The sequence below is a fragment of the Nicotiana attenuata genome, chromosome 7, assembly GCF_001879085.1.
Source record: "Nicotiana attenuata strain UT chromosome 7, NIATTr2, whole genome shotgun sequence".
Taxonomy (NCBI): Eukaryota; Viridiplantae; Streptophyta; class Magnoliopsida; order Solanales; family Solanaceae; genus Nicotiana; species Nicotiana attenuata.
In genome coordinates, this window is record NC_031995.1 from 5,121,856 (window position 1) to 5,142,838 (window position 20,983).

General features: G+C 35.2%; 2 protein-coding genes across 3 annotated transcripts in view; one reads left to right on the plus strand and one right to left on the minus strand.

Moving 5' to 3' along the window:
- Window positions 1-2,105, plus strand: part of LOC109228588 (probable serine/threonine-protein kinase ifkC) — a 28,602-nt gene extending 26,497 nt beyond the window's left edge. Inside the window, exons 7-8 of the mRNA XM_019393727.1 lie at window positions 1,371-1,707; window positions 1,815-2,105. Coding sequence (XP_019249272.1) covers window positions 1,371-1,693 — 323 coding nt within the window. The 3' untranslated portion in view covers window positions 1,694-1,707; window positions 1,815-2,105. The remainder of the gene's footprint in view (window positions 1-1,370; window positions 1,708-1,814) is intronic.
- Window positions 6,988-20,983, minus strand: part of LOC109228589 (putative methyltransferase NSUN6) — a 16,903-nt gene continuing 2,907 nt past the window's right edge. Inside the window, exons 4-13 of one of the 2 annotated variants that reach the window (XM_019393730.1) lie at window positions 20,381-20,528; window positions 19,278-19,415; window positions 17,847-17,909; window positions 14,824-14,945; window positions 13,915-14,125; window positions 13,188-13,399; window positions 10,968-11,068; window positions 8,146-8,227; window positions 7,897-7,958; window positions 6,988-7,379 (exon numbers count right to left, since the gene is read on the minus strand). In XM_019393730.1, the coding sequence (XP_019249275.1) occupies window positions 7,265-7,379; window positions 7,897-7,958; window positions 8,146-8,227; window positions 10,968-11,068; window positions 13,188-13,399; window positions 13,915-14,125; window positions 14,824-14,945; window positions 17,847-17,909; window positions 19,278-19,415; window positions 20,381-20,528 (1,254 nt within the window). In that variant the 3' untranslated portion in view covers window positions 6,988-7,264. Of the gene's footprint in view, window positions 7,380-7,896; window positions 7,959-8,145; window positions 8,228-9,520; window positions 9,559-10,967; window positions 11,069-13,187; window positions 13,400-13,914; window positions 14,126-14,823; window positions 14,946-17,846; window positions 17,910-19,277; window positions 19,416-20,380; window positions 20,529-20,983 lie in introns of those variants that run through there. The other variant, XM_019393731.1, reaches the window with a different exon arrangement.

A 20,983-nucleotide genomic window follows, 5' to 3' on the forward strand; every position in this document is an offset into this window, starting at 1 on the left:
GTAATATTTTATATATTTTATTAGGTGTTTATTTTTATAGTTTCCTAAAATACAAGAAAGTTAATTATATTTGGATAATCAATTTTGTTTCACTTGTCAATATGGTCAGTACGTGTAATTTTCATGAGTCATTGTTGATCTTAAGTTCGTATTGATTTTAATTTACAAACTTTTTTCAATTGAGGCAACTGCTAGAGAAAATATTAAAATTATTTTATAAGTAATAGAAACATTTAAAAAAATAGAATTAAGACTTCACATATGCAAATTAGAGTATCATCTTCTATTTGTACAATTTCCCTATCACTTTTAATTTCAAAAATAGGTAGAACCATCAATTTCATAGATCATTATGCTTCAAAAGATATTCAAGGTTAATAGCATATGTGGCCAAGCTTCTCCAAAGGCAAAAATGCTTTTTCTTCAAAAAAAAAAGTACTATCTTTTTTAAGAAGTTGAGGTGTTTGGCCAAGCTTTTAGGAGGAAAAAAGCTATAGGACAACACATTTTTCCAATCTAATCATTTAATAATCTAATTAGCTTGAGCTTAAAAATATTTAAATAGATACTCAAAGAATTGAAAAAATTAAATGCATTAGACAAAATTAAGATATGAAGTAGCTACAAATTTTGTTACCTACTATTTTCAATCGTAATTACATTTAATCATATTTTAAAATTTACTTATTATAAACTTCAAAAATATGGACCTAGTGTTTGATAAAAAATTGACAACATATGATTACAAATTTTTATTTTTCACTAATAATAAATAGTATATAATTATTTGGGGCCTTAATTTTTGGGACCTAAAGCCACTGTTTTAGTGGCTTTAGGGTTGAGCCGCCCCTGATTGAAATCATCCAAAATCGAAGCCAATGCATTTGCACGTGATGTTTATGTATGTTGTTCTTCAAATCTGAACTGTTGGTAGTTGAAATGCAAGTCTAATCCTAGCCATCCACGTCTACTACTCCTTACTCCTAATCAGCTAGCTTAACTGTTAATTGAGTTTAACTAACTTTTTAATTATCCCTTCGTTTCAATTTAAATGTCACGCTTTCCTTATTAGTCCGTTCCAAAAAGAATGACACATTTTTATATTAAGAAACAATTTAACTTAATGAGAAAATTTATAGCCATACAAATATTATGGTCCCAGAAAGCTTTTGCCCCTCAAGCTTTTAGGACCACATGTTTCAAACATCTTTCTTTTGTTTCTTAAACTTTGTGCCAAGTGAAACTACATCATCTAAATTGAAATGGATGGAGTACTAAGTAAGCTGGATCATAGCAATAACTTGCAGCGTTTTAACTTTCTTTTTCTACATAACTTGTAGCTTTTTAACTTTTCTTTTTCTTTCATTTAGCTCGTAACACTCGAGATGGCTCAATTCCTTTTGGGGATGGATTGGGTAACATGATGTATCGAGCCCCCGAGTTGTCTATTGATCCCCGTTTAATTAGCACAAAATCCGACATGTTTTCACTCGGATTAGTGCTTTTTGAGTTGTCATGTCCAATGGGAACTGGATATGAAAGAGCCAGGCAATTTGAGGAGTTGAAGAAATCTGGTGAAATTCCGGAAGAAAAGGTAGATGAAATTCTCAGAGAAATAATTTGTCAGGTCTTGAAGAAGGATCCGCAGCAGCGTCCTTCAGCAGCTCAGTTGCTTCATCGTTACTTCTCGTAGTGTTAGAATTTAAGGTATGGCTACCGACTTCCGTCACTATAACAACATACTTATGGCTGTGTGCTTCCTCTATGTAGTCTGTACTAACTGTTCCATTTTCTACTTTCCCTACTTATTGCAGAAAAGGACATCCGTGCAGGTTCGAGGGACTACTATATTAGCCTGTTAGATATTGTTGAACCTTCTTTCTCTGTATATATTACTATTGAGCTACTCTAATCTTCTAAAAGAAAAGGTTTAAGGCAAAGGAGAAAAGGGCAGAAAAGAGTACATTCTGTAGCAAATTTTTAGTTTCTTTAAATCATTTTTGTTCTTTTATATGGTCTATAATAGTATATTTTTGTCATGTTATTTCGTCATTGCCCTTCTCGCTAATGAATTAATGACTCTACCCGAGAATCATTACCATTGAGTTATAGTAGTTACTTCATCCGTTCACTTTTACTTGTTCATTATACTAAAATATATTTTTAGTTTTACTTGTCCATTTTAACAAATCAAGAAAAAAATAATTCTTTTTTCCGTTTTACTCCTATCATTAAATATTGATTTTCCAAGAGTTTTTGAAATGCTATTATTATTATAGGTAAAATTATAAAATAAACTTCATTTTTTAAAGAGGCGTGCAAAATCAAAAGTGGACAATTAAAAGTGAAAGAAGGTAGTACTTTTCTTAAAAGATTCTTTCACTTATGGTGAAGTACAAGTAATGAAGGGACCCCAATTCCCTTTCTAACTTTTATTCAATGAAGGGTAGTTTTGGAGTGAAAACCTTTACTTCTGATTTATTATAACAAAGCCATTTCACACAGAGAAATTCTTTTTGTAAAAAATTGGGATAAAGGGATTAATAAAAAGAATTGGTTCAAGTATAATTAAGTTTTTACTACTATATATGAATGTAGCTTTTCTATTCGGACGTCCATATTAAATTCACACGACTCAAAAAGGATTTTATAAAAGCTTAGATTATACAATTTGGAGTAGATAGAGAAGTATACCTAAGCTGACATTAGTTCATTAACAGAAATTAACAATTAGAGAATTTTAAATACCTTCTAAACTATATGGCAGATTTTGGTAATCAAGAAAACACTAGGAGAGGTTTGTGCCACAGAAATTAAATTTATCTGAAAGGAGTAGCTGATAAATGTTTGTTCTGTGCACTGACCGTGTATAATTTTTCAAAACTATCAGGTTAAGTTATTTGCAATAGTTAATAGATAATTGTTTATCTTTATATTATAACCGTGACAATAAAGTACATAGTTATTATATCATATAAATTATAATAATAAATCTAAAAATTCTTTACAATGTCTATTTATGTAACTTAAACTCATACACGTATATCATGAAACTACTCATTTTTCAAACACACAAAATAAAATTGCAAATTTAAGAGGAATAATTTACGATACCAATAATACGAAAGAATTTGAACATCCAACCCGTAAACTTAATGCAATAAGGTGACTATGTGAGTGACTTAGAACATTATAAATCCCTCTAATAACTCATAACCAATGATGAATAAGGTATTCTTTATGTCACGACCCGGATTTCCCACCATCGGGAGTCGTGATGGCGCCTACTATCGAAGCTAGGCAAGCCACACATTTAAAACATTCATTTGATAACATTTTTAAATACATAAATAAACGAAAAACCATTAAATTAAAAGCGGAAGACTTTAATCTTAAATAACAGAAATAAGATACGAAAGTTGAAACATATCTCTACCCAGAGTCTGGTGTCACTAGCTCACGGACTACTATAGAGTACTACAAACAAGTCTGGAATGAAATTACATGGTGTTTGTCTCGATACAAAGAAAACAAACTAAAACATAGAAGGGACTTCGGCCTGCGAACGCCAGCTAGGCTGCCTCGTGAGTCCCTGGACTGAAGACAGCTCCCGGGCAATCCTACTGCTGCGGTCCAAAAGCTGCTCCTGGATGTGTGCAAAAAGATGCACAGAGTGTAGCATCAGCACAACCAACCCCATGTGCTGGTAAGTGCCTGGCCTACGGCTAAATATGATAAGTGAACCTCTTCTTATGCAAATATATTGGCTAGGATACTCATATTGGTCTAAGTCTAAATTCCTTCTATATATATTCATCGAAGACCAAATAAAAGTTAACACTATCTTAAAACTCATTTCGAATAAACTCTGCCATTGACAATTTTGCAATTTTAAAATCAAGTTCATTAAGACAATTTTTCAAATTTATAGTTATTTCAAAGTGTTTGCAACAAATTTATTTGTGATAAAAAAATAAATTGCAACCACAATAAAAATATGAAGAAACATAGTTTTATTGATAAAATGATGGGGGTACAATTCTGTTTCTCCCTTGATTCTTCTCTCCTGATTATCTCCGTGATTCGAGGGCTGGAGCAGCGTTTCTCTCGAACGTAGGATGATGAAGACCTCCTTGGATTTATTTGATATCCATGAAGTATGTTGTGGATTTTCTTGAAGTATTTGATTATCAAGAATTATCCGGCCACCTCTTTATCTCTTTATGAATATCCCGTGAGTTTATGGGATTTCTGAGATGATCTCCATTTTTTGAGATTTTTTTAAAGGATTATGTAACCATTTTTATAGGAGTGACCTAGGGTTTAGGTAGAGTAGTCTCCAAGCAACACTGACAGAATCCTAGAACTTCAAGAGGTCTTGTAGTATCTTGAATTTAGGATTTAGCTTAATCCATTAAAATTTCGATGTCTACAAATGCCCCCTACTTCAAAGTTTGTCGGGGTGTAGGCTTGCGAAATTTAAAGACAAGACTTGAAGTACTCGACCATAAAACCGCTACTTTTGAAACTTGGAGTTTTCAATTTACAGGAGGAAGAGATGAAGGGCAGGACTGGTCCCACTGGGCGTGCCAATTTGTTTGCAACAAATTTATTTGTGATACAAAAATAAATTGCAACCACAATAAAAATATGAAGAAACATAGTTTTATTGATAAAATGATGCGAGTACAATTCTGTTTCTCCCTTGATTCTTCTCTCCTGATTATCTCCGTGATTCGAGGGCTGGAGCAGCGTGTCTCTCGAACGTAGGATGATGAAGACCTCCTTGGATTTATTTGATATCCATGAAGTATGTTGTGGATTTTCTTGAAGTATTTGATTATCAAGAATTATCCGGCCACCTCTTTATCTCTTTATGAATATCCCGTGAGTTTATGGGATTTCTGAGATGATCTCCATTTTTTGAGATTTTTTTTAAAGGATTATGTAACCATTTTTATAGGAGTGACCTAGGGTTTAGGTAGAGTAGTCTCCAAGCAACACTGACGGAATCCTAGAACTTCAAGAGGTCTTGTAGTATCTTGAATTTAGGATTTAGCTTAATCCATTAAAATTTTGATGTCTACACAAAGTTCCAAGTATATTATTTTATTTAAAGTTTAAATGTCAATTATAGTTTATTTTTACATAGTATGGATGTAGATTAATTTATTTTTAAAGTTAACATTACCACTAATAATTCTGACTTCTTGAAATTTATANAGTTAAAATAAATAAAAGAGAATAATAAAATTTTAAAGACTAATTGTCAATACAAATCCAACATAAGTGCGGTTACAAAAGGTTAAAAGTTGATTAGGTATGTTAATTTGAATACCTTCCGGTATTGAATATGAAATTCGTGTGTCATCGAGTTTGAGAACTTATTTATCTTTAAATTTATTTCTAATATTTTGTATAACTACTTATAGTTATGTAAAATAAGAGATAAGAAAAAACGGACTCCTAAACCTAAAAGAAAGGGAAAGTGCTCTATTAATAAGAATTGTTTATGGAAAATATATGAATTTCGTTTACTATTAATATTGGAGTAGATTTGTTTATTATATTACATAGTTAAAATAAGAAAAAATTTAGTACAAGATTTAGTTGATTTCGAAATCCTAAATATTAGGAAAATAAAATGACTATTTTGTCTAATGTGAGGTTAATGTTTAAAGGGTAAAAAAGGCGAACGACATTTCGCTAAGGGCATTCTTGCTTTTAGTATAGTATAAATATAGATATAGATTATTGTAAATGTATTGAATATATAAACTAAATATTATATAAGGTTTAAATTGAATGATGCTATTTATTATGGAATGCATATTTAATTTCCTTACTTTGAAGAGTTTGTATCTTGTTTTCTAGGAATATGATAAACTTAATAAGAGAGAGGTAAATAGCAATATTTAATTCACTATCTATAGTTATGGCTACTTTTAAGGGATATTATCCTATAAAATCGTGGTTGTTAAGATAAATAAGTTATATGAAGTAATTATTTTAAGAATTTTTAACTTTAGGATATATGGTGTAAAGAGGCCATATCGATAGGCATATGGATTATGGCGTAACTTCCCCAATGTTATTAGCACACCGTTACCATCTTCACTCTACCCTTTTTACCTTTTGGCTCCAACCAAACTATTCACCTCTTTCTGTAATAATATGGTCTCAAAGTTTTCCTCTTGTTCTCGAGCTCTCATCATCATCAACTGATACGCGGCGCCTTCCTGAGATTCCTTGGAAGGGCGATGTACGGCTAGGCAACTGATGTCAGTGCAGTTGCTGTCCACCAACTGAGGTCCCCTCCGTACGCTAGACGAGATTGTCAGTGCCGTACGGGAAAACCAATATCAAGAACAATTGAGAGAACAGAAATGAGAATTCAGAATGAAAGAAAGCTTGATTGCATTAATGAAAGCTATTACAGAAAAACAACGCGGTGTCGAGGGGGGATCAAGCAATCAAAACTTTCTAGCAAGCAATAAGGATTTTGAGTATTAAAAAAATGATGATGTATGGTAAAGACAACGCCATGAGAATTAATGGACTTTCGAGAAGTCCAGAAAAACAAAGTTGACTGCATAATTCAACCTTTGGTGGTTGAAATCGACCCCAAAACTTGGGGTGGATGGATATGTAATATGTTTCCTTTCAGAAGATAGAATAAGATTTCACCTTGTTTGTTTCAAATTTTTATCCATCCAATTACGTTTATTTTTACTCTATCGGAAACAACCTCTCTTCCTTCATAAGATAGGGATAAAGTTTGCGTTTACATTACCCTCCTCAGACCCCACATGTGCAATTTTACTGGGTTTGTTGTTTTATTCATTCAATTACGAACGGAATTTGTTGGATTTGTCAAGTCATTTTCTATTTAATTGTTTTTCTATACTTATGTCTTTTGCTCGATAGTATCATCAATGCAGAACTAGCAACTTCAGCCGTCTCCAATGAACACAACATCTAGCTGCGGAAGTCGTAACGATTAAACGCTTTTTAGTGCAATCAGTGAGTTGTTTTATCCTTGGAAGTTGCAGAATTTGGCAAGAAGAATTCAAATACTGACAAAATATAAGATTGTCAGTTCTCTTACAGGACGATCAGTATATGCCTAGTCTATCCTGCATTCACAGTTTCACCAACTGATTCTGCAATATAACAAGTTACTACATTGGGCCTGAACTTGCATCATCGAAGTTCATGTAGTTTCACTGCCAAATCTGGTTCCCAAAGTTGCATCACATTCAACTCAGATGTTTTTGTCTCCAACACTGAACTTGGCTATGAAAAATCCTATCGTATCAAGGTCGGATGACGGATCAAATCTCTGAACAAGATTTTCCTCGCCGGGCTTTAACCATTCCCTGGAAATTTAGAAGCACAGAAGATATCAATTCTCAACCACTCATGATTTAATGCAATACTATAATGATGTGTTTCCACATAAGAAACGGAATCACACCATGATGTTTATATGATGCAGTTCCTACAATGACGATGGAAAAACTACTACCTTTCAAATAAATGTACAGCCATTGCAGAAATTCTGTATCTATATTTCATCTCTGTTCTGCTACTAGTCCAGGCGGTTAAAATTTAGAAAAATAGAGATGACTCAAAGGTACTTTCTTTATCTTTTAGTTGTTAACATCTTTGTTTGGGCATGCACACATTCAAGCTTCGCCATACATATTTTAAAATTACTAAATAGACACCAACACATCCATCTTATAAGAACATATGAGAATGACAGCAGAACCAACAAAATAAGCTTAACTAGCTAAAGCACGTCACGGGTATAAACTGTTTATACAGTTTTTCAATACACAAGTGACAACTAAGTCTTGCAAAGCAAACACTATGACATGGCAAGATGCTTACTCAATAAATCCATCAGGTGATTGACAACTACCAGTGAGGCCAGGTCCTCCAATTTTTGGATGCTGAAAGAAACACATGATTTAGAAATATAAGTAAGATCAATGGTAAGCTAGAAAATCTTGACGAGTATATTGATGAAAAGTATTTCTCACTATACATCCTCAATGATTTCTACACAGCAAACGATTCCTTTAATATCAATTTACTGGAAGTATTGTTTTCAATGAATAAGCAAGCTTTTAATCTAACCTGTGATGCTAACGAGAGAAACTTGTGCGTGTCCAATGCATATCGAACCAACGCTTCATTCTCACCAGGGTTTATCGTACATCTGAAGTTGGAAGCAGTAACATCAGTTGTTCAGGCTATTAAACATATGACTAAGTATTGGAAGAATCAGTCGACCACTCCATAAAGTTTAACATAATTAAAGCGCATGGCATTAAATGCTTGTCTAAAAATGAGCAAAAAATGTGGAGGAGCATGGAGGTATTACTGTCAGAAAGTAAGAACTACATTAACTAATACTACATGTGCTACCCCACTCAGACAATAGAAAAGAAAAACACATGCACTTAAAGAACTTCTAGAAGCAGTAGAGAACCCATATACATTACGGTGTTTCAAGTAAAGGAAGCTAAAAACTTTAATTATGTTCCAAACACAATCAAACAAGAAAACCTCATGTGACCTCGGGGCAACCCTAGGTCCTTAAAAGGCCAAACATACACTTTTCTGAAAAGCCATCAGATCTACTCACAACCCACTCCTTCTCTGAAACTTCATCTCCCATCTCCTTATCAGTAAATTGCAACTGAAAGCAGAACTACAATCAGCACAATCTTCTCTAGCTGATGAAGAATCTTATCACATCTTAATATAAGTTAAGCTGGCTCCCAAAGAGGAACTTCTATCCTCAGCAGACACTACGTCTAGAGCACAGCGTGCTCATGAGTCATGTCTAAATTAAAGGGAAAGAGGAAGTTTTGGTGCCAATCAAGTGGTTAAGAGCAAGCATATTCATATCTTATTGGACCCCGCGCATAGCAGGAGCTTAGCAGTTTTCACTTTGGCCAAACAGAATATCTCCAACCAATTTCCATGTAATCACAACCACCATTTAAGGATGTCTAGATTCAACGATTTACACTCTTTTTGATAAGGCCCATCATCCACACTCTTAATAAGTATGGACTTTCTATGGCTAACAAAATGAGACAACTACCAAGTACAATTGCCCCATTCTGAATAGCTGTCAAGTCTGTGTAAGGTTTTTTTTTTAATTAGGACAGGTTGTCTAAGGGTTACTACCACCTCTGTCCTTATTTACTTGGCATCATTCCTTTATATCCGTGATCCATCCCAGTTTTCTTGGAACCCTTTCACTAAGTGCAAACTTTTCATTCAAACGATATATACTAATGTCTTTCCAACCCATTTTATATGATGGTATTTGACTATATATGGAGTTTAAAAGAGGCTCCCAGTGCACTAAACTCCCGCTATGCGTGGGGTACAGGGAAGGGCCGGATAACAAGGGTCTATTGCACGCAACCTTACCCTGCATTTCTGTGCTGTTTCAACGGCTTGAACCCGTGACCTCCTGGTCACATGGCAGCAACTTTACCGGTTACGCCAAGGCTCCCCTTCTAATGACTGCAACTGGAGTTTAAAATGTTAATATTTGACTTGTATATTAAATAGTGGCAGAGAAAGGAAATATTAAAGTAATGGCTGCAAAGTTAGATTTCGATGGAGAAACTATCACGCTGAAGTTGAAAATTTGGATAAGTTAATGAATTCAAATTCTTGAAAATTGTAAAAATTTGTATACAAATGGAATAGTGTCAAACATCTTTGGATGTCCTAAATTAGAAAGAGTGTCAAATAAATTGGGAGGGAGGAAGTAGTAGTTGATGTTGTCTTAAAAAGGTGTGATTATTTTTAGCAACTTCACTGTTCACATTTAACATTATTCTAAAGACTTCTCTAACTAAGTAAAACAAAGTCATCTCTTCTGGGGACGGAGGTAGTGCAAGTGTACATGAACCCACTAAATTCTCTTTGGATGGAAAAAAAAAAAAGCATCACAATTTGCATATTGCATCCACAGAGAATTTAGCACCCGGTGAATAATCCATGGGATGACTTTCACACAGCTAGAGGTTCTCTCAATCTCCTTCATAATTCAAAAACACATTGTGAACATTTGTGTTAGACTCTATCATAATATTTGGATATCTGTGAAATTGATTTCTTATCATATCAAATGAAGTCTTCCAAACTTCAATATCTCACTGAAATCAGGTCTGTGTTCACGTATTCAACACTAAGACACAAGTCCACCTTAATGTCTCATTGAAATTTGGTCTGTACTCGTGTATTTACACATTAGGACATGAGTCCACATTCTGGAACGGCTTTTTGCGACTACCCCTTCATGGATTTGTATAAACAGCTATGCCTAAAGATAAAGGAAAACTAAGATACTTGTTACGCATATATGTTTTAGCAGACTGTTTCAAAATTGATGCCAGGCCACATCTAATACTTTCTGCAACCACAGCCTCTAGCATGAAAAAGAATTAGGATCTAGTACTAAGTCAGTCACGAAAACAAAGGAACAAGTTGAAAAGATTGCAGAGCAGGGAGCTAGAAATTTGTCATGATCCAAAAAGTGAGAAAATCAGATTAACATAAAGAGATGTAGAGTTGGTATCAAGGTCAGTTAAGTAGAAAAAGGACAGACGGAATCATAATTCTAACTCAAAGCAGTGATGAAATTCGCTGTAATAATCTTTAAAAAAAAGGGGAGGGTAGCCCGGTGCACTAAGCTCCCGCTATGCGCAAGGTTCGGGGAAGGACCGGACCACAAGGGTCTATAGTACGCAGCCTTACCCTGCATTTCTACAAGAAGTTGTTTCTACAGATTGAACCCGTAACCTCATGGTCACATGGCAACAACTTTACCGGTTACGCCAAGGCTCCAATGGAATTAGTGTCAAGTCTCATTAAAAAAGTTTAAATCCATGTTTGTACTTTTAGATAAGGAGATACATGCTTGTACTTACGTGGAATAGACAATAACTCCACCTGGGCGAACAAGCTGAACAGCCTGGTCAAACATTCGTCTCTGATATTTGGCATGACTCCTCAACGAATCAATTGTATCCTGGATATAACAATAGAAACGTTTTATGAATCAGTTGTCCTCCATATAACAGAAATGTCTTCTCAAATTTACTATGAAAAGGTGATAACTTTTGAGTAGTGTTGAAATATGCAGGAAATAGGAATAAACTTTTTCTGATTAAAATTCGCGTAGTTGATCAGAGCCTCGTCTCCATCCCAATCCATCAGATACCTCCAGACAAGAAAGACATTTTCAATCTCATCATCAAATGGAAAATAGGATGTCTAAGAATATCTGCATGTCTTTGGATTAATTAATTTTTACCTCAAGAAGGTACCACTGATTCACTTTCATAACAGAATTGCTTGACATGATGTCACCATCCCAAGAAGATAAAAGGTTTGACCAGCTATTACTTTAAGTTTAAGAGTCAGTCATCTTTTACAAAAGGGAAGAGAGAAATTAAAAGATAGTGATCCACCCCTTAATAAAGTTCATGGAAAGCATCATTCGTTTTGGGTACTTTAACCAAATCATGTTAATATAAAATAAAAGAGAGCATATACAAAATATAATTAACAACTTTTATTCCTTTCCTCATCTACACAAGATCGTGTAGTTTCTAACTATCCCACTTCTTTTCATAATCTTATCCTACAGTAATACTCACCCTCAATTATTAAGCTTTTATGTTAAAGGAGGACAGCATAAGCCATTTGCTATCTATACATCATACAATAGTCCAAAACAAGACAGACAGAAAAAATAACAACCCGTCCACTTTTATCTGATTATCCACATGCATCTCATAACCATTCCTACATGCGCAGAAAATTCCATTTCATCCAAATCCCAATAAGAGCCTGTTTGGAAAGCCACCTTGGAAATGGATTTGGGTGTAATTACACAGTTTTGGCATGTTTGTTTGGCCAAGTAATTACTTGGTCAGCATGGAATTGGGTGTAATTGGAGGAGTGTAAGTACACTCTTCAATTCTCAAGGGGGAGGTGAGAATTGGTGGTAATTACACTGTGTAATTACAAGGTTGCTTTTTAGTTTATTTCCTTTTTGTTTTTAATTTAATTTATTTGCTTTATAACTTTTTGTTTCTATTTTTTATTTTTTTTTATTTTTGCTTTTTAATTCCTTTTGAAATTTTAAAATGCATTTTTCTTTGTACATTATTTATCTTTTATTTCTCTATATTTACTTCTTGTGATTCCATGTAATTGCTTATATTTTATTCATTATTTATTTTATTTATTTTATTTTTTGAAACTACACCTCCTAATATTAAAAATAATGAGTCATTAACAAACTTGGCATATAATGAGTGATGCAATTAAAGTGGAATTTCATTGTTGAATGTGGTTATAAATCTATCATGTTTCCTATTCTTAAGTTGCAGTGGAACTTACTATTATTATGTTGGAATTTGATATATGTTAAACTATTTTATTTTTTTTTAAATTTGAAATTGTGTTATATTCATGGTTCCAATTTACTTGTTTTAGTAGTAGTGGCTCACATTGCATGTTGTTTATTTTTTTAGTTAGAATTGATAGATTAGTTTTGTGAAACATTTAAATAATGTTATGACATTATATTTATAAACATTAATTTATTTTATCAAACATGAATTCCATGATGTTCTTACAAAATGTATATTTTTAATTTTTGTAAGTATCTAAACTAAATATTATTAATTTAAAGAATATATATAAATTATTTTTACAATATTAGTTATAAATATATGATTACTAAATTAATGTATATTCACGAAAAAATATACATCTTAAATACCAAATATAATATCATTTATAGTTATAAAAATCAATAGGTATATATTTATTATATTAACTGTTAAGTTTTGATAATTACTTAATTTAAAATTTAATCTAACTGTGTAATTACACTTGTGCAACCAAACAGTAAACATGTAATTACACTGTAATTATATTATGACAAACAAACAGGTCATCGTAATTACACAACTGTGTAATTACTAGGTTGTATAATTACTACCCTAATAATTACACCCATTCCAATTACAAGGTGGCTTTCCAAACAGACTCTAAATAAAATGGTAGAGAAACTTTAATCATAGGAAAAAGAGCAAGAATACTATGGAAATGAGACAATTCAGCAGCTGTCTTACCTCTCCAGCAAAGAGACGAGGTCTTAAACCTAATGCAGAGCAAGGAGCATCAAGGAGCACACGATCAAAGCTATTGGGAGAAAAACCTTTAGACTTTTCAACCCTCCCACCTGCAGTGTGATTTCTTCCTGGCCCATTTTTGAGTTTCCTGATACGTTTCCGCAGTTCAGCTTTGCTAGTGTACTGACCATCCTTCAGCTGCAAGTCATTGACTGAGAGATTCTTTTAGTTACTCCAGTTAACTGGAACTATCAGTAAACATTTTTATACTGAACTTACAGATCATGAGCTTGTGAAAATGTTGTTGAATTAAGAGAATTATGAGCTAGCACTCTTCAAAGGACTAGCAAACCAGTCTGATGAATTTACACACACATGTAAACAATTCATACCCATCATAATTTCCTTAAATAAACTGTATACAGACATCAGCCTACTTAATTTAATTACACGTAGCTAGGCAGGCAATTTCAAGGTCAACGCACACCAATGTAGTGGAATCACTAAATTTTTTTTTTTTTGGGGGGGGGGGTGGGGGGGGTTACTGTTTCACGAGACCCCAAAAAATAAACAAGTAGGAGAGATGCCAAAACCTCTTGAACAGGCTAAAAGGAGAGACCAAAGTCATCTTTTCTAAAGATCATACAACAAACAGAATACCACATTAACAACACATCCCAAACCAGAAAAATATCATGATCAAATTGAAAGTTTTCAAACTACTCACAATTCTTTTGATATAGTAACTTTTCATCAGATCCATCTATATCAGTGGATAATAAATCTGATTTTTGCATGTTTTGAACATCCTCGCTAAAGCATGTGTTAGGCAAATTATCAGATTCAGCTCCATGACAAACAGACTTCAGTGCGTCAAGCTTATATGTAGTTATACAGCCTATCCCCATCTCAGCCGCCAATTTCTGAATTCCAAGCACCTGTATCATAACACAATTAGATCTCTTCAAGGAACTGGACCAGCAAAATTTGGCCCTCTTCTATACAATCCAAAAAATGGAAAGAAGTTTTGACTTTTGAACTGGAAAAGTGCAAAAAGTCACAGTTTGTTCTTAGTAATAGGAATATTTTTATGTATTAACTCATGTAGTTTATTTAACAATTATGAAATGATGAGGTATGAGTATTTGGAGGACATGGCGTTTAATCTCATATGGATGCGCTTTTAACCTCAAAAGAAAGCACTAGGTGGGCCTTCCTATCAAGGCTGGAAGGCTTTGGCAATAAGAGTCAAAAAGGCTTTTTCTTAATAGGCTAGTGATACCTGGATTTCTCCAAGTCAAAAAAGCAGCACCAGAACAAGTGTCACTTATGTAAAGCATGTACCATTGTATAAATTTTCTTCAAGTAAGATATGTCAGCTTACATGTCATTCTTTCGATTACACTACATAAAAGGCTACAGCATTTGAGCAAATACTTAAAATCAATATATTGATCTGACTGCAATGGTGCAAGTCCCAGCAATTTAAGGACACCTTTAACCCAGGTGACAACCTTCCATGTCAAATCTTTTTGGTTAGAATCAAAGAATCCAAAATACTATGAAGTTAAAATATTTGCAAATACTATAGAAAAATAATACGCTTATAATCACCTGCCAAGTTCAGAAGGTGCACCTTATTATGAGATCTGTCAACAGCAACAACCTTCCCTTTGTCCTTCATAAGGATTGCTATTGCTGTGGTTTTGCCCCCTGGAGCTGCACACATGTCCAATACTCTCTCTCCTGGTTGAGGATCTAGGACAATTGGTTGTGGGAAGAAGAGACGTTTCATTTGAGTTGAGAAAAATACTTACTTAACCAAGCTACTTTTGCAGAACATACTTGATAAGTTGTATTAGAATGTCAAAAGGAAAGAGAGAGAAGACCAAACTTCTTTCATAGATAGAAAGAGAAATACAATCTCAAGTTGTTACAAATGCATGGCATAGAGCAAGGTAACTTAGCACAAAACCAGTGTTCCATTTTCCACAAGGTAAAATATATTAGGCTATAGATTATGACAACAACAACAACAAACCTAGTGGAATCTGGGGAGGTTAATGTGTACGCACACCTTACCCCTACCTTACGAAGATAGAGAGGCAGTTTCCGGTAGACCCTCGGCTCAAAGAACAGTGAAACTAAAGCAACAAACAATTGCAACAACAAGGTAACAGGGTAACGGAAGCGAATGACACAAAATGTACTAATAACGAACCAGGAATAAGAAAATGCGAAAAATAGAACTAGTATTACTAGTAAGCCTAGGAGAGACTCGCGACTATCTGTCAACCTTCAACCCTAATACTCGTCCTCCACACCTTCCTATCAAGGGTCATGTCCTCAAGCTGAAGTAGTGACATGTTTTGCCTAATCACCTCACCCCAGTACTTTTTAGGCCTACCCCTACCCTTCCTCAGACTCACCATGGTCAACCTCTCACACCTCCTAACCCGGGCAGCTATGTCTCGCCTCTTCACATGCCCGAACCATCTCAGCCTCGATTCCCGCAACTTGTCCTCCACAGGGGCCACTCACACTATGTCCCTAATAACTTCGTTCATAATCTTGTCCTTCCTGATATGTCCACACGTCCATCTCAACATTCTCATTTCAGCTACTTTCATCTTCTGGACATAGGACTTCTTGACGGGCCAACACTCAGCTCTGTACAACATAGTCGGCCTAACCACCACTCTGTAGAACTTGTCCTTAAGTCTCGGTGGCACATTTTTATCACACAAAACCCTAGATGCAAGCCTCCATGTTATCCACTCCGCTCCAATATGATGTGTAACATCCTCGTCAATCTCTTTGTTGCCTTGTATTACAGACCTAAGGTATTTAAAATTATCTCTCTTGAAGATGACTCGTGTATCAATCTTCACTTCCACTTCTGCTTCATGCATCCCATCACTGAACTTACACTCCAAGTAGGCTATAGATTATGATATAGTTATTCTTTTTGCGGGATATCATAATCTATACCATAGGCTACAGATTATGATATCCCGCAAAAGGAATAACTTAATCATCATTTTCATGACATAATGTGCATTCACCAACAAGTGTTAACGAAAGTATATTGAGATACTTCAAGTGAATGTTCAAGAATTCTACGAGTCACTTCGTGATGATATTGAAATTTGAGGATGCAGTAATATAAACTACACTACAAGTTGGAAGAGTTTTAGTTGCGCACAAAAGACAAAACTAAAATAACAAACATCTGGAAGCAAAAACTTAGAGTGCATCTAAACAAGATTTCAAGCAAATGCAACCCCTTGGAGATTCAGGAGTTACTCTTTGAGCGGCCTTTCTAAAGTTGTTGTTCATGTTGGACACCATTGCTCTAGCTCAATGACAGGCATGTATGGTAGAATATAACAACAACAACAACAACCCAGTATAATCCCACATGTGGGGTTTTGAGAGCGTAGTGTGTGCACAGACCTTATCCTTACCCCGTGGGGTAGAGAGACTGTTTCCGAAAGACCCTCGGCACAAGGAGATGAAAAAGAGGCAATGGAACAGTAACAACAACATATGTCAGGAAGACATTACCAGCGACCTAAGAATTAGAAAAATAAATGGAAAAGGCAGTATCAATAGTCAGAACAATGGAAAGGTACTAGGAAACCAGAGCAGAGAAACAGTACGAACATAACAAGTACCACTATCAAACTAAAGCAAGACACTAACAAACTAGCCTAACACCCACAACGGAGAAGAAAAACGTTCAACTACCTACTAACCTACGACCCTAATGCTCGCCCTCCAAACCTTCCTATCTAAGGTCATGTCCTCAGTGAGCTGGAGTCACGTCATGTCCGGCCTGAACACCTTTTCCCAATATTTCTTAGGCCGCCCTCTACCTCTCTTCATACCTGACAAGGCCAACCGCTCGCACCTCCTAACCGGGACATCAAGGCTTCTCCTTTGCACGTGCCCGAACCATCTAAGCCTCACTTCCCGCATTTTTTTCATCCATGGATGCCATCCCCACCTTCACCCGAATATCTTCATTCCTAATCTTATCCAACCTAGTATGCCCCCACATCCACCTCAACATCCTCATTTCTACTACTTTCATCTTCTGGATATGAGAATTCTTGTCTGACCAAAAATTTACAAGTGCAAGCGCAAAAAACAGGCTAAGACAAGGGATCGTGAAGCTTGCTAGGACATACTACTGATTTCAGAATCAGAGAAAGCTAAGTTTTTTATCAAGGAGATCAACTGATGCAGCATCACTATGGATCAGATGTCGAGAGATATAAATTGTAGGATGACTTCTTCGTTTTGCTATGCTATACTTTCAGCGGAATATGTCTCATTCTTAGAGAAATTAATGCCAGAGATCATCTTCCAGAGCAAACCAGAAACAGCACAATCCATATAATCAACTTACCAATTACATCCTTTGATCTTAAAGCGTAACGATCGACCAAATTAATTGTTTTACCATTCCCTTCAAATTTAAACTGGCACTTAAAATACTGTAAACTCATTGTTCTTACAATAAGAATACTTCAAAACTTGCAGCATATAAGAAGGAACAAAAACAAAAGGTCAAAATCCATGAGCTACCGTAATAATATGATGATACAGAACCATTACACAAAATAGAGAATATCTAAGAAACTATGAACATACCTAAGGCGTGTGCAGTTATTATGCTTGGCAGGTTCTGAAGAAAAATCTCACCCTCAAGCAAATCTGAAAGCAAGATATTATAATCAAATACTGTATTCAAAACTACTAAAAGAAGTTGCTATTCACAGACAATCCAAAAACATGATTATAATCATGTGTACAACGTTTCCTGTTCGTTGTTTCTTTCACACACAAAATCACGGTGTCAAGAAACAATAGACAACAATGAAAAATCACTCATGGAGATGAGAAGTGTACAAAGTATTTCCTTTGTCATAAATAAAGATAGCTTTAAAGATCAGAGGAAGGACTGCTGAGGGCACTGATAACAACAAAAGTTGAAGTTAATGGACTTTCCCATCCTTCTGCACCTCTGAAAGCTCTAGACTATTAAAGGATTACATTTTCGTTACACCAAATGGAAGTGACAGTAGCATCAACCCAAGCACTATCTGCAGGAAGATAGTGACTTTGCAATAGCGTCAGACTCTAACCAACTGTGCTGAAAATTTGCAAATATGGCATCCCTCTAAATAGCCTTATTTTCTTACAGTGACAAAAGCCTTTAACTTCTCCATCTAGCAATGGAAACTTTCTACTGTCTAGCGAAAGTGACCAGAAATTATAATGTACACTACTTTTCGACCACCAATGGGACCTATTCTCCCTTGTCCATTTTCAGAAAAATGAATAGGCAACTGACAATCATGGCAGACATATTTAGAGAGAGCTTTGAAGGGTCTCTAATGGCAAAATATCACTCATGTAAAATCAATCCTGGGTCTAACCACAAAATTGGTCTTAATTCCTCTTCCAAGACGCAGCAAATTTCTCGACATTCTGAGCACTAGAATTTTGGAAAGGTGAAAAACTAAAGCTTCCTAACGCAAATTTAGTAAATTACACGAAAATAAATTGTCGTTTTCACACTTCTTGTTAAAGGGATGAGATCTAATTAGTCATCACATGCATCAACAACTACAATACTCTAAAACCTATGCACCAAACAAACAAACAAAAGCCATACTAGTAATACTACACTTCAGATTCTCACAGACATCTTACATCATGTCCGCTGTTCGAACTTGAGTGTGTTAAATTTCCTCATTCAGAACCATGGCAGACTTAAAATACCAGCCAATAGTGTAAACGTGCCGCAGTAATTCTCAACTTGGATGAGAAACGGCAAACAGAACTAATACAGTTACCCCAAAGAAAAGGCAGAGACATCATTGTCAGACTAGAAATAAGTAGCAACCATAAAAATCTTCCACTGCAAATATTTTTAAGAACTAGATGGTAACAACACTTATTAAGTTGAAGCAGATTCTTATCATCAAGTGGGATGCCAAAAAGTTTTCCATAAAACTATATGCACATAATATCCTGTAAATGATTTCCATAATACTGGAAAGGGCGAGAAAATTGTACCATAAAAGGAGGGCAGTCTAAATACTCTTTCCTTCATATCCACCGCAACTCCTTCAGATACACGAAATAACCCAGCTCTTGACATCATTGCTGTTCCTTGGCCAATGTAGAAGCCATCTCTTTCAAAATAATAAGGATCTAAACAACACTGAGATTGGTCACTCTATTGGCTGGAAGGATGTCATACAACTAAGCAATAATATAAAGATGCAATAGACTTATATAATGCAAAAGTTGATTGTGTGTGTGAGACAGAGAGAAAGAGGAGAAAAACAACATTTCGGCAAATCAAGCAGATTTAGTATATATTTAAGAATGACCGCAGCATACCTTTTTCTTAACAAGTAATAAAGAAAAAAGACCATAGCAAACTTGTATCCAAAAAATCAGATTAGATGAAAAAGCATCTTGGTGTTTAACCAGAAGAATGCAGCATATCCCAGTTCCCACCATACCCATGTGATAAGGAGGATGAGTAGTACATCAGGGTGAAATGAAGCCAACGGTTCAAACTTACTGCATAACTAGCTTTTCGTTTTGCAAGAAATTCACCAAAAAGGGAGTCACATTGACCATCACATTACGGAATATCTCGTTTATTGAGTACATCAGGGTGAAATGAAGCCAACGGTTCAAACTTACTGCATAACTAGCTTTTCGTTTTGCAAGAAATTCACCAAAAAGGGAGTCACATTGACCATCACATTACGGAATTTCTCGTTTATTGAGAAATAAATATCTGGATTATGTACATTAATCACATGCCATCACCCCAACAAATGAAACCTTTTCTGCATTGAAACCAACTGGCTTAACCCCAGATCTAACTATTAGTTGAGGAGGTGTTAGCCATACAAAATCAGAAACTTACTGATGCCCAGTCATATTTGGGCAAAAGTGAAATGGGGAAAAGCCAGAAGCAAGACCAAAATGTATTTTGCAGTTAAACACACATGTCAAGTTTATGTCAAAGAAATACTAAGTTCCTCAGCAAGCTTTCCATAGAGAAAACACACTAATTCCATTAGGGTTAATTCAGTGTAGAACTTCAGAAAAAATGCTTGATTTAATGTGAAAAGGTGCAAAAGAAGAAGTTAGATTACCTGCTTGTGATCCTTGTAGAACAGTGCCACGTGTCATTGCAACACCCCATCCACCATCTGGAGCAGACTGTTCCACAGCAACTGAAACTGCAACTGCATCACCTCTTTCGACATGAGCACTGCATGCCAAAACACCAGGCACATAAACCTGGGAACATGATAAGTAAAAGATAAGATTAAAGTGTTAGGGTGCAATATTTGTAATTTAACTAAAGTTCGTGCACTCTTTACGAAAAGATTTTAGCAAATTAAAGAGGAAAGATCTTCTTCCAATGCCATTGTTTTGGTAATTTTGCAGCCTTGCAGGGACATGTGTCTACTGTCCATATGCTTGTGCCCCTATAGACAGAAAACTAATACATAACATGAAGTGATATTGAAGGTCAAGATGTCACCTATCCTGACAAAGGTATTACATAGCTTCAGATTAAACCAGTGGATAAATGGAGAAGAAGGGAGTTACTGCTTGAAGTAGCAGTCAAAATTTACACCCCTGAATAAAACAGGATAAAGTAAGAAAAGAAAGAAGAGAAGAATAAAGCACTAAACATTTTCTTTTTAATGTGGGGTGGGGGGGGTGGGGGGGGGTGGGGGGGGGAGGGG